We start from the raw sequence: 14,844 nt of genomic DNA, 5'->3' as shown, positions 1-14,844 counted from the left end.
TATTCCATTCACAAATGTTTTTCGAAGGCGTGAAAGCACATTTTTGTTAAGAAGAAGCGTCTCATTGTCTCGCATTTCGAAACAAAATCAAGTCACATAATTTGGAGCGGCACTAGTCACAACCACGTCTATCTGTGTTGCTCAATTATACAAATTGTTTCATTTTAAGATTTTTTCAAATTTCATTTTAATTATTTTAATATTCGTATAGTTTAAAATTGGACGAATAATTCGAATATTCGACTGAAAACCCTAACCGTTGAACAATTGATTTTTTCAAGGGTAGTCTAGGATTGCTGCGACGAAAAGAAGAAACATTTCGTTTGATTTAGCATCTGAAGATGATCGCCACATTACGATTGAAAGCATTCGTGCAAAAAAATAATGGCCACAGGGAGATCATATTACCAATTATAAGACCAAATATATATATATTTGTATGTGGGTATATGTATGTACCCTCCGCTTAATATTTTTAAAACATTATGAAAGATTTTTATATGCATGATCGATCATGCACGGCGGAACGACAAAAGAGACTTGCATACACCGCACGGCAACTCGGTAAACGCGACCCATATTGTGAACACAATAATCGGTAGAACAATCGGTTTTGACAAAACAAAATCGGCTCTCATCGAATTCAACATATCACCCAAGTCAGCCGTTAATAGCTTATATGTTATGCAAGTGTGCAACCAGCTAGATATGTTATTAATACTCGGGTGCTATTTAACAGGGAATTAATTTTAAGAGATATGTGCAAATAAATACTTTTTTCCCTAAAACGAATTGTTTGAACTTTTATGTAAGGTAAATCTTCGGAAAAGTGAGTTATTCATGGGGTGTTCATTATTCTGACCGTTGCTCTGTCCAACAGCAATGCAGAAATAATTCGTCAGAATAAATTGTCTTCATAATATTTGAGGCAGTTTACCAGATAAGCTCAAAACTAAGAATATTTGCCGATCTAGCTATAGCGATGGCAGCGCACGATTCCAATAAGCTATGATGCATTCTCACGCGAATCTGTATATTATTATAGTATTGTTGCCGTCACAATGCCGGCTGCAAATTGGCCAAAGACTTGCGACAATGGAAAATTGTAATTTTCACATCAGAACAACTCGTCTCGACATATAGATTATAACGTGTTCATGACTATTCATAACCGCAGAAAAAGTCGATTTGGTAACGCGTGACGTGCGCAGCGGGGGGCATTTAGGCGAAACACATGATCATGAGCGCGAGTCGAAAAATCGAAGCGCCAAAGGGTTAATGACGTCGATTACTTCTGAGGTCGCGACATATTGCAATTTCAGGCTACCATTCAACCATTATATGCAAATATAGCCAATGTGACATGCACGAGAGAGGGACGCAGCTATACGCAACATTACTCGCTCTGTTTATATTATCTAAATTCATTTCGTAGCGACTTATCGCCGGGCACATTATGAAACAATTCGCCGACAATGGCGAGCTTCTGAGATAAAGTGGCGAAATATAGAGGGGTTATCGCGCGAGGGTTCTACTCTCTCACACGGATGCGGTAAGTCTCGTAATTGGCGTGCAGCACCTATGCCATAATATCGCCAGAAGAGAGAGGAAAGTTCCTTTCCCTAAATAAGAAATATATAATAATAAAAAGAAGTATCCGGTTATGAAACTTCAAAATGGCCAATCGAAAGTGTGACAAATATCCAGCGAACGGTCTCTCGCCGCTGCTGGGAGCGTGACTTCCTGGTTATCAATTTGTTCCACGCGTATTAACCGTCAGTGTCGCCTGTGCGAAAAGAAAGATACAATATGAATCATAGGTTGACTATCGAACGAATCAAACCCCTCTATTGCGATCGTATTCGAAGAAGAAAGAGAGAAGGGTAAGGGACTACAAGGGACTGCGAAGGCGCCAGGTGAAACCTTTCAGTGTATAGGGAGCGATATGCGTCCGGCAGGAGAATATGGAACGCGTACACCTGCCGTCTATTAACGTGGCAGTGCTACTCAAACTGAGAGGTTAAGACGTGTAAACTAATAACAAGTAATGTTTTATGTCAAAAAACTTGATTAAAATGAATAAGATTTTCTTTAAGCATTATTAAATTCATACGTCCCAGCATTTAGACTAAATTTTCTTAAACAAGCTACGGCGTTACAGTTACAAACACAATTATTGTTACACATAACTTACTATTCAGAAAGAAAAGCACTGAAAAATGGAAGATTTTTATAGCAGTATTTTTTCAGATTTATCTAAATATGTTCCGGTGGACATTTTCTTCTATTCTGCAATTAGCTACTTGAATTTAAAAAAAAATGCCTTTTTAAAACGGTAAATCAAGGGACATACAATATTTATTTATTACACATGAAAAATATAATTTAATCATAGTAAATCATTTAATTCGTGTTTATCTTATCCTAAATACAGAATTGTATTGTTTTATATCATCGAAATTGATTATGTCGTACGATAATAATTATGTTTATATACATATTTATAAATATAACAAATGTTACAATAGCAGTTAACTTCGTGCGTTACATACGCATAACTATTTTTATTATATAAATAAAACGTCTAACTTAAAACAATGACGTATACTCGAGTTATTAATAATTCTTAATGACATTCTCAAGTTACGCATATGAGATTGGTTTCTTCTGCATGTGTTTTTCCCCTTTTCATTACGAATTCAGTTAACAGGGGTTGAGCGGTCAGCCAGCATTTAGAGGCGTTGAAAAGGTTGCGTCCATACACAAAATTCACCTGATTTATGGCAACATGCATATCTGCGGAATACTTTCTCACTGGTGTTTTATAAGATGACTTGCTATTTGGGAGATTGCGTAGGTTCCGACCTTAACCGAGACTTGTTGCTGAAATATTAGGTGTCAATTATTGTCAAGGAAAAGTGTTGCGCTTAACTGCCAAGTGCATCTTTGCGGAAGTTGAATTGCAATATGCGCGTAACAACAAACGTATACCGGCGAACAGTACGAAACGGCACATATTACATTACTTTTACGTGCGTAAGTGGCTCATCCGGCGGAGACAAGTTTGCGGTTTTTGGTGAATATTGTCCCAGTCGACCGGTTCGGCGTTTGAGAACCAGAGCTTCGGGCGTAGCGAATCTGAGGAACACGTGCAAAATCTCCTCGCCTGAATGGTGGCGGCCGTTGTATACAAATAAAAAGTGTGTGCATACGCAAAAGTGGCACCTGGAGCGCGTACAAGTCGCCCAGATGTTCAGGTAGCCAGATTGGAGCATTCGGAGAGAGTTCGAAACTCAAGAAGGGCAGCTGCAACACCTGCGAGGGTAACAACTCGTCCTTGCGCCTCGTAAAAAAGGATCCGTTTCGCTTGTGGTAAATATTCTTAGCGATTACACTCCATCGTCATGCCTAAACGCAACACATCGACAGCTTATCAGTAGATAAGAGGTAATTCTATGTTGCAAATACATACACGTTAATGGAAAAACACGGTTGGTTTACAGAATTTTGTCGGGAGGAAGGGGTAGAAAATTAGTCAGCGGCCTTATTTAGGATAAGGCAGGCGGAATTAGGCGGCCGCGCGCGTGCTAAGCCGACCGAACTACATTTGAAACGATCAAAAACCTTGACACAGATCGAATAAACTAAGTAACACAACTACTGCGACTTACAATATATAAAATTTTAAATCTCAGCGACTTTGACGAAAGGTCGGGCGAATAAAAAGCGACGATCGTCATTGACTTGAGCGACGTTTTTTGCTCACTCTCGACGCTCGGCTCGTTTGGAGAACGAAGGTACACCTGGTCTCTTCTGCGATAACCACCGCGAGCCAAATCGGAACCGTATAATGCGCCGATAGGTGTATTTCCAATTCGTTAATATAATTTCCAACAGGCCTAAAGCAATTCAAGATTACATTATCAATAATATACCACTTGAGTACAGTTAAAGACGCCGACTGTCTGTATCGCAGATGACGCTCAATTTATGCCAAATATGCACTGTCGAGGTCAAGTGACGTATTGCGTTCTTACGAAAATAATAAGAACATTTACGATTGAAAGGTATTCATAAAATGTTAGTTTTTCATATAAAATTGTAATGGCAAAAGTTTCGAGGAATACGGCTCATAGATATGTATATAGAAAAAGTCAACACAACCTTTTGAATATTTCTGTAACGAAAAAGCCGAGATACGATTATCCACATTTATTTTATTTTAAACTGATATTCCTCTGAAAAAAATAATTGGCCGCGCAGCGAATTAAAATGCTTTGCTAATAAACGGTTGCATTATTTGAGTAACATCTTAAACGTATTCGCTGTAAAATAATAATGGATACTGACTATAATATTACTTAGCTTATATACTATAATTTAGCGGATGTTGGTTTTTAGGTTCTCAAACATTTCAGGTTTGCCGGCGTAGACACGACTCTTGGCGTAACCCCGCACCGCAAAAAATCCAATGGCGTTAGATCGCATGATCTTGGCGGCCAGTTGACGTTACCAAAACATGAAATAATCCGATATGTGGCAAGTTGCGCCGTCTTGTTAGGACCACACGTCTTCCACATCAATATATTCCATAGCCATAAATAATCGGTTATCATGCGCCTATAGCGTTTACCCCTGATTGCTACAGTCCGACTTTCATCATTTTTAAAAAAAGTAAGGCCCAATGACGCCGTCTGACCATAATGCGCACGTCATTTTTGGGCATGCAATAGTCTCTCGTGAATCACATGAAGAGTTTTCTCGCCCCATATGCGGCAATTTTGCTTATTAACATACACAGAGAGGTGAAATGTGCCTCAACAGACTTCGTATAGCCCCAACACCCTATCTGCGCAAATTCTTTGCTTTTATGGTCTCTGGGCTTTAGTTCTTGTGTTAACTGAATTTGAATGTGACTAAAAAGCTGCGTACGTCGACGAATCGGCAATTCAGGTTCTTCAGTTACACTTTCACTTACAGCGACAATATTCTCGGCTAAACTGAAACGATTCCAGTCGCTTCAAAATTTTTCTCTACGTTGCGAATCGTTCGCTCAATAGGACGTTGAAATTTTCCATAATCTTCCCGTAAATTTCGATACACAGGTCCCACAGAATTATTCGTGTAAAATAATTTAACAATTTTAAGTGATAGTTAAGCGATCCATTTCGTAAATGTGTTGTTCCAAACTAACATTTGACACTTTGAACACGCGTAATTATTGACAGCTGTCTGATTTAGTGCTGCCAACATAAAAAACTCGATTTGGATCAACCTGTATCAGATCCATTATCAATATAAAATTAAATTATTTTATTAATTTTACATAGAAATGTTAAAACAAATTCATGATTATATTTAAATAAGGTCAAATAGCCAAAATTCTCAGTATAAAGATCATACAATATTACTTCTTAGGAATACAGCTTAAGTAATATTTATGTTACAATAATGATTAATAAGCATTTCAGATTGTTAGCGAACTCCGACCGACTTCGAGCCGCTATTATCTTGCCGAAGAGGGAAACGGGGAAAACCTGATTGAGAGGTAGCCGACCGTAGGCTCAGTAATACTCTTGACAACCACCGGCTTCATTAATTTTTGTGAACGTTTCCAACATCAGATTAGAGGCCGACAAACTTTTTCTACGTGGGCTCATTATTTTAAAAATAAAAATCATAAATTGGCACCATTCATACCGCTAACTAGTTTTTTTCATTTCGCGTCACAAAAGTTTGAATTACAATACACCCATTCACCGGCTTAGGGTTCGTTCCTTTCCGTCTACCTGTTACAATAACAAAAAAAATACACTTTAGAACACGTGAAACGCGTTATAATAAGTGCGCTTATCTATGCAAAGGCGACCGGTACTTTTAAGAGAACAAAAATAAATCGATAGATAAGACGGCAACAGTGTTTTTCATGGAATTGTGCTCACTTTTTTGTTCACAGTCCAAGAATGTGCTACTTTACTAGAATATATACAGGTGTAAATTTAGATCGCCAGAAATCGTCAGTCATGAAGCGTACTGTATTGAACATTAGATTATTAATTACAAGCATTTATGACTTGATCCAAGCATTTATGATTAAGATCTTTGCCATTACAACATTTAAATACATAATCGTCTTCATTGTTTTAAATATAAGCGAAATCTGAATTACTTTCAGCCCAAATACACTTTTAAAGTAAGCAAATATGATAAGAGCCTTATCAGCCGATCCGATCGCTTTCCAAGAGACAATATTTATCTCATGGGTTCGATTGTTGTTTAAAAACAAGTTCAAGGTGCAAAATTACGAAACGGGCAACAAAGCGGCAACGGGGCAGGGATTTGGAGCAGAATCATTGACGTTAAAATAAACAGCTGATTTTATTTGTTGTCATTAAATCTAAAAAACAGGAATGATTTTCAGCAAAACGATTTGGCAACGGCGCAGTGATTTCTAGCCACCGGTCGTATTTTACAAGATCTGGTTTAATAACTGATAAGATTGATAATCACATCAGTTTTTATGTCACAGAGATAGATCATAATGCCTGTTTTAGAATAAGGCACACATGTTATTCATGTAGGATCTGAATTGACAAATTTAATTAGGTTAACTTCAGAGTCGAGTTATATACTGTCTTCATACTTTTGAAGAAAATATGTATAACAGCTGATAAATCGTTTGTAGCATATTTTACATCTAGTAGTAAAATCCTGACATATGGGATCGTGCATAATAAAAGAACGTCTCAAAAACCAGACTGAAAGGCAAACGGCCACGAGCGCTAGTCGTTTCTTTTTATTTACTCCAAGATTCCAGATTCGGATCGGGCGATCTTAAGAACTTTGACAATCATTTATATATAAAGAAAGACATTAGTACACATTTTTATAATATTGTTTAAAATATTTCATCCAAAGACCACCCTCTGATGTATGTAAACATAATAGCTTAACCCTTTAAATGTCAGCGACTTTTTAGTGAGTCAGTTGTTATTTCTCTTTACTCATCAGTATCTCTTTCTAAAAATAGTACAATAATATTTATTAATTAAAAAAAATGTAAATAATTCGTTAACTTGTTTTGAAAATAATCAACAAGTGAATCGACGGTGAGTCGTTGGCGTTTAAACATCTCAAATATTGTCGTACTATTTTTGATTTCCAAATCTAAAAGCTAGGATAGTTGGTAGTGTAGCTTTAGAAAGAAGATATAATGGATACTGACAGAATATCAACGAAAACGAGTATCAACATATGAGCAAGACTCGGCAATAAATTGATTTTTACTTCAAAGGTGAAACCATATACAAATAAATTAATAAATAGAACATTAGATTATACACACGCATATCTAGTATCCCAAGTTCTAAGTTATAGGCATTGATGTTTATTTTGGCAATGAAAAAGATCTTATCATATATAGTTACAGATTAATTCTGTATAGATTACCAAATGTATAGATACCAAAATCAGCTCATGACAAAGAACTACTCATAATGCGCATCATTTTTTTAATTTAAAGTTTTTGAAGGTATATGCTATTTGATTTGAGAATAAATACGCTGATATAATTATTGGAACAAATGGCGGCCATTTTCATTTTGAATTTTCAATCAACTATAGATCAGGTTATTAGCGGTAGATTCGAATTGAAGCTAATGTGTTGACATATAATAATTGGAACAGTGATCGTTGATACGGTTCTAGGATACAAGATACTCGAGATGAGAATCATTTATGCATAAAATATGAGCAGATGTTTAGATGCAACCAAATTGAAAGTATCATATGGACCGTCTCGAACGCCAAATTGAGTCTCGATAGCCCAATTTTCTTTTGGTTTTGGATCGTAAGTCATGATCATTGTGTCGATAGGTTAAAATGAAAGCGGCGACGGCTCTCGCCTTTATATCAAAATAGATCTGGGGTTGGAAGAACTATATTAAAATAGATCCGGGGTACACGAAACTCGACCCGAGTCATTTCTGGGGATAAAATCAGCTGATGTAAATAAATATACTAATGCTATAGAAAATTAGTATAAAACTATTCAACAGTTTTGTGTATATTATGGAATACAAAAAAGCAAGTACAGCACAAAAGAATTGGTTCCGTTCGAACGAAAAATGCCACCACATAGCAAAAACCTGAAATATATTGGTATATTATAACTAAACAATGGCATATACAAGATTTTTCTTCTTCTAATTTTCTGGCAATATAAAGGGGTATTATTTTATTATGATATTTATCAAATATTTAAATTAATAATAACTTAAATAGTGATAAACTTAATGATGAAAAGCAAAATAATATAATAATTTTCTACAAACCATAATAATGAAATATTAAAATATACATACGTTACAGTCCAAGTGTATTTTTCGTGTGTTCATGAAGGTACTAGTTTTATCATACACATATCAATCCGTTCAGTAATATTATAGAGATAAAAAATGATCATATATTGTTTATAAATAAATTATAAGTTATTTTTTTATGTGGTACGTACCATTTTTTTTATCTAAAAGTTCTGTACATAACTTCGAAACTGTAAACTGATTCATGTCTCTATTCATGGTTAGGTGTGAGTGAACGTTGGTCAGAACATTGAACACCCCATGAATGCTTGTAACATATGTTACATGTCGTATGTATATGACGTCTAATCTTCCATTTCATTATTTTACGTACTAGCGCGTTTCGTAAAGTGTATAAGCAAACTAGTAAGTTCATGAATGAACTTCAATGAACACATATATTGATTTACAACAAAACATTACTAAATTTTAAGAAAAACGTTATATAAAAAAAACAACGAATGAGGCTGGAACGACTGTTTCATATTTTTTTAAGAATATAATTTTAAATTGTTTTAAAATCTTAGTAAATGATATTTATGAGTAATAAATCCATTCGACATTTTGATAGTGTACTAAAAAAGCAATGAATAATGATGACGAATGTAAAAAATGTTTTACTTGAACCTATCCATGTCGTGTTGCAATATCGAATATTTCCTTATTATTTAGTAATAACTAAACTATTACGTGTAGTCTAACTATAGGGATTACAAATACATACAATGTTTATTTGTAATGTTAAGACTTGATTAAGTATAATTAGAAATAATATTGTTATTGTAAGCTAACTTAACCCTATTCGGCCAAATAGAATATTTATCCCATTAAAGCATCGAATAGTAAACGTTAAAATATTCGAATTTTAATTAAAAAAATAAATATTAAATTTTAATTATTCCTGCTGCCGAAAATACTCATTTAGTTGGTGTCGACGGGGCGCCGCTCTTGCTTCGGCGTGACTTAAAAAGGCACACTGAACCGGTCCGTCTCAATAAATTTGTGCACAAAATAGTAGTTTGAAGCGGGGCTTTTTTTAATATACGCTTCGACGCGACTCTTGCGATTCGTATCCAAGCATAATTTGCAATAATTAACACATTGCATACAGGACATTATTCATAAAAAAGTGCGAAAATTACAACCTAAACTTATTTTTTTACACCATTATAACTTTTCCATTAATTAATGTTTTAACGTCAGATAGTTTTGTAATGATTGTTTTTATATTCGCAATGGTAAAATCAGTAAACGGCAAAATGTGGGTCGCGTACCAATAAAATAAAAAAAATAATTTGTGTTTAGAATCACCAAATATACATATTTAAAAAATAAAAACGATACAAATTAAGATAAAATGATGGCAAAATATTTTTTACTCGTTAAAAAAATAACAAATTTCAAACTTTGTGACCTCTACAACAATTTCTTTATTTTTACACTTTACGGTCGATTTATGCGGCGATATTCGCACGACCGTTTAACTTTGGTACTGTTGCCAGCGAAAAATGTCGATACATCGTAACATGTTTTTATCCCAGTTTCTCAGCATCATATCAATATCAATGACTCCCAACCCGTGGTATGCATAGGTCTAAGTATTGGTGTCAAATATCAGATTAGGGATTATTTTGAATACGTTCGAAGGCCGTAAGTAATAAAAAAGGACTCGAATTGTATCTAGTCATAAAAAAGGTAAAATTTTATGGAAGTACGAAAACAATGGTGACATTTTTTTGAAATTTTCCTTTTCGAGATGTCATGGCTGATCAATAATGGTGATGTACTTGCTCAAATATTTGGGTTTTTGGTCTAGCGTCGCACCTATTTAGGTTATTCTCGGATATTCTAGTTATTTTCTGGCCGCTACCAGAAAACATTTGTGGACTACACTTGTTTTTTATATGGCTTGGCGTTTTTTAATATTGTGTTATAGATTTTTAAACAATTTTTTGGTAATATATGATCTGTATTGAGAATTTTTTACCGACCATTTTGTTTTGTGATTTTTTACTGTGATAGTTACAAATAAAGGCAAAAAAAACATTACAAAAAAATAAATAAAGAAGACATCAAATGATCACAGTGATTCTGAAGTAGTTTTTGGGCTAGAAGTCCATATTAGAACTATAGATAATGTAGCGTTACGTCGGGGGAAAACAGACTACCTGAGTTGTTGAACAGTAGAATTTATATCTGTTAAATTGTAGAATATATTTTCACATTAAAATACATTCTTTCAGAATTTTGTACCAATCTATTTTATCGTATAGTTATTAAACTGCTGAAAATTTCTCCTAATACTAATTATAATGAAAAAATATACAATAGTAAATAACCCTTGCCAATAAATAGTTTATCTAAATTCAAAACGTTTTATAAAAGTATAACTTTTTATTACTATTATTTAATTTTAAGAACAAAATTTATTTCTTTAAAATGGAATCCCTCGTCGACAGATCGTTAAATAATTGTAGTGCAAAATTAAAGCTTTTTTTAACGTTTCTTGTTAAGGTTTAATAAATGATTCACATTTTTCATTGAAATATATTGATCAAGATTCCTGCCAGTAATATACAAAATAAAAAAAGTTTTTGCTCGTCATGTACCACGTGCCGTAGAACCGCACCGCAATAGGAAAACCAATAGTCTTTTATGTAATGGCGTTACACCTCTGATAATAAATGAGCTTTATGGTCAAATAAGGAATAATTTCCAAGAATTTTGGAATGCTCAAGTTCTGATCTCGAAATGGTCAAATGGCCAATCGGCCATTTCGAGATGTCGATATCGATTAACTGACAAATTTAAAGAACTTTGAATGTAGTACAAGACATGTCAGAATAGACAGATGCAACCGAATTTGATGTACCGTCGCTGCGGAAGATCAGCTGATCAATTTTAACATTGTAACATATGGAATGTCTCGAACGTCAGCCAAATTGGCGGCGGCCATCTTCTTTTAGATTTTTCGAGCAAATCAGCTGATCGACTAAAAGACTCCAAAGACCAGAAGATTCGGCCATGTCTAAAAGTTTGTATTTTGAAAGTCAGCTGATCTCGTAACATATGGAACGGCGGAAGGATTTAGGATCTCAAGTCCAGGATCTTCGGCCGCGTCCAGATCGAGTCGATCCGGTGTCGCAATTGGTTCGGATCGAGGCGGCGACGGCGACGGCAGCGGCTCGCCTGACGCAAGGTTACCGTAATGCGATCGTGCAAGAGTTTACTTTCACCGGAGCGCCGCCGTCGAGGCTTCCACCTAGATCCGCCTTCGAGCACGGCCATGTTGGATGCGCATTCCGCTGCACTTGGACGACGTTGCCGCAAAAGTTGGGCCGCCGTGCGATTATTTTCGCACGAATTTCCCGATCGGCGGTGCGGCAACGGCGCATTTTCGACATTCGAAAAGGTCTCTCCGCGCGATCGGAGCGCCCCTGACGGAGACAAATTGCAAAACGCCTAAAAACTCGAGCGAAATGAAAGTTCGATTCGCGAACTTTTGCGAAATCGAATCGAAAATCTCGTACGACTTTTACGTAACGGTGCGCCGCTTCTTGTGACTCTTTGTTCCCATTATCGACGTTATTACCTAAGCGACGACCATCTTGAGATCGCCATTTTTTCTTCGCAAAACTTCTTCTTTTTCTTTTGTTGATTTTTTTTTCACTTTTTCGTTCGACACGTCAATTTGGCCGTAACAACATACCTGGTTGGCTATGTAGTCTTCGAGCGCTTTGAGCGCAGAGTCGGTGAGCTTGACGAAGACGAGCTCTTGCGGGGGCGTGCGCCCCGCGGCCAAAGACCAGCGGCCCGCTGGCAGGGCCGACATGGCGACACTCACTGCACCATCCCTCACTAAACACGCACAAGTACCGTCGGCCCGCGGCGACGGCGTCACTCGCGAGCCTCGCCACACGCGTGCACCGCGGATCGCCTCTCCGCGCTCACTGCGGTTGACGGGGTTGACACCTCGCACGCGCTCCCACACTGCGGGGAATTCTCAAGCGACTCTTAAATAAAACATATTCCCAAATTAAATCCACACACTCATAATAAATATATAATGACGCGGAAAATCTCCAAAAATACATTTCATTTAAAAACTTAATTATACATAATTCATTCGAATATAATTAAAATATATAAATATCCTATTTACACCATAAAAATATATATTAACATAATTTATATGTTAACTATTATTATTTTAATTCAATATATCTAATAAACTTAATTATATGTTTTTAATTTTAATTTAATATTTTTTCATTACAACCTATGCAGGGAAAAACGTCGCGTATGGCAACATCAAACTGACAGGAAGGACGTCAAATACGCCTCTGGCGGCGCGCTTTGAAACTACCGTCAGCTGTTGAGCGAACGGTGTTTCGCTGATTAGCTTTTGGCCGTAATCTTATTTAAATCGTGCACGTCCATTGAATTTTTTTCACTTATAAGTCATCTTTCTTCGTCAGATACGTTTTATATCGATCTACAATCTACTATAAACATAACTAAATAAGTATTTTGTAACGAAACGTTCGATTTACACAATAAATCTAACGCGCATACGTCAGCATTGGCATTGTTTATTATTCTCAATTTTCAGTATCACGATGATTTGGTCACAATTAAGTCAATATAAATATAACAAATAATTTATTTACTTGATAAAATTATATTTTAATCAAGGTTCTAATTACTAAATAATACTATGATGTATTGCGGCAGATAACCTTTACTATTTACTTCAACTCTTCAAAATATAATGTAAATAGAACTAGTGTCAATTTATAATTAACATCTGCGACGAAAGTTTTACTAGTTGATTTTATGCTTTTAAATGGTTGGCGCGGGTAGTTCCTGTCGTTGCCTGGGGAGCTTGCCCCGAATGGGACGCCATTTGACTTTTCGAGTCTGCAGCATTACCGAGGTGACCCTCTTGTTCTTTAAAGCCTAAAGGCCCTGAATAGTAATTATTGTCAAAAATCTTCTAAATAAAGCTAGTTTCAATAACGTTGCTACTATTGTGATAAGATTTTTATCAGCTGTTTCTAACAGCTCTTTAAAAACTCAATATACTTAATGGTAATATTTATTGATTGTAAATCTTCCGTTGCAACATGACAGGCGTTAGCCCAAAGCGTTACAACGGATTAAACACAATCAACAATTACTATATAAGTAGCGAGACATCAGGATGAAAGCAAAGTCTGTAAATCAGTAACATATATTTTATAAATAATAAACTCTTATTACACCTTGCAATTAATAGATGTCGCTATGCACGATTTTATTTGAATTATTCATCACAATATTTGTTCAAGAGATTAGGAAAAGTTAGGAAAACGTAATCTGTGATGATCGATGGGATTTATAATATAATATATTATAATCACTAACACAGACACAATTGAAAAGTCCGTAAAGATCCGAACCTAGATTTTTCAAATATTAGTCACCGACTTTACCAACTTTATTAATATGATATTGATAACGTTATAGTAAATATTGGTAGAATTATGATAATATTTGAAATATGTTGTAATACATTTGTTTTTAATTAACTAATGCGACCGATGATTAAGTTAAAAAAAAAAAAAAAATTTAAAAATTAATTGTAACTGTGTAGTCAAACGAAAGCTTTTAATAGTAAAAAGTGGTGCATTAATTTATTATAAATCTTAAATTGTATTTGGCAAAGTTTGAAAAGTCTTAAATTCAAATATCTCTTTCAAATAGTATGATAGAGGGTTTGGTTTATTCAGTCAAGACAGTTTATTTACATTGTAATTGATAAATATCTCAGTCACCTCAAACATTGACTTGTGCCAGTTTAATATCTAATACTGTAAATGTGACAGTAACTAAGAACTAATGATCTATGGTGTAATTATCCTTGTCTGTTAAAATTTCTTGATTCCTAGTATATTTTTTACATGTGAATTTTAATTTTTCCTTAAGCCTTGATAAAATTAATCATCACTTAAATATGTATGTGTGTATAATTATAATTTTACCAACGGTGATGAGCGATAAGGCATTGTTTATTATTATATGAAATTAATTAATGCATATTATTGCTTTTGATATTTTTGGTCGTTTATCTCTTACGTCCTCTGATTGCCTACATGTTTTTTTATTATTAAATAAAATACGTCACAATATAAAACCTAAACAAAAAAAACCCATATTATAAAATTAGTTTATCGTTTAACATAGTTTTCATTTTTGTATGAACGGCGTGGAAAATATTTACATACTTATCAGTACTTGAACTGATAAAATAAATTGTTTCGTTAAAGGATCGTCTGTTTTATATTTAGAAAAATAAAATAAAGACGTAAGCTATATTAAAATTCAAAATTTAATAGAATTCATATAAAATACAAACATGTTTATCAGTACATGAATTGAAGAGTTAAATTGTGTAAATGTCACCGTTTGTAGACTCTGAGATACGTTACATGTTTTCAATTGC

The 14,844-nt window shown here is 34.9% G+C and overlaps 1 protein-coding gene across 2 annotated transcripts in view; it reads right to left on the bottom strand.

Annotated features, from left to right (window-relative positions):
* Su(Tpl) (Suppressor of Triplolethal) overlaps positions 1-12,312 on the bottom strand; it is a 112,405-nt gene extending 100,093 nt beyond the window's left edge. For both annotated transcript variants that reach the window (XM_088181223.1, XM_088181224.1), the window contains exon 1: positions 12,070-12,312. In XM_088181223.1, the coding sequence (XP_088037349.1) occupies positions 12,070-12,192 (123 nt within the window). In that variant the 5' untranslated portion in view covers positions 12,193-12,312. The remainder of the gene's footprint in view (positions 1-12,069) is intronic.
* Between the last annotated feature and the right edge of the window lie 2,532 nt (positions 12,313-14,844).

Source organism: Plectrocnemia conspersa, unplaced genomic scaffold, assembly GCF_051122295.1.
Source record: "Plectrocnemia conspersa isolate PC_06_02 unplaced genomic scaffold, ASM5112229v1 ptg000002l, whole genome shotgun sequence".
NCBI lineage: Eukaryota > Metazoa > Arthropoda > Insecta > Trichoptera > Polycentropodidae > Plectrocnemia > Plectrocnemia conspersa.
Note: the sequence above shows the minus strand (reverse complement) of the source record. Positions and strands in the feature narration are given on the sequence as shown.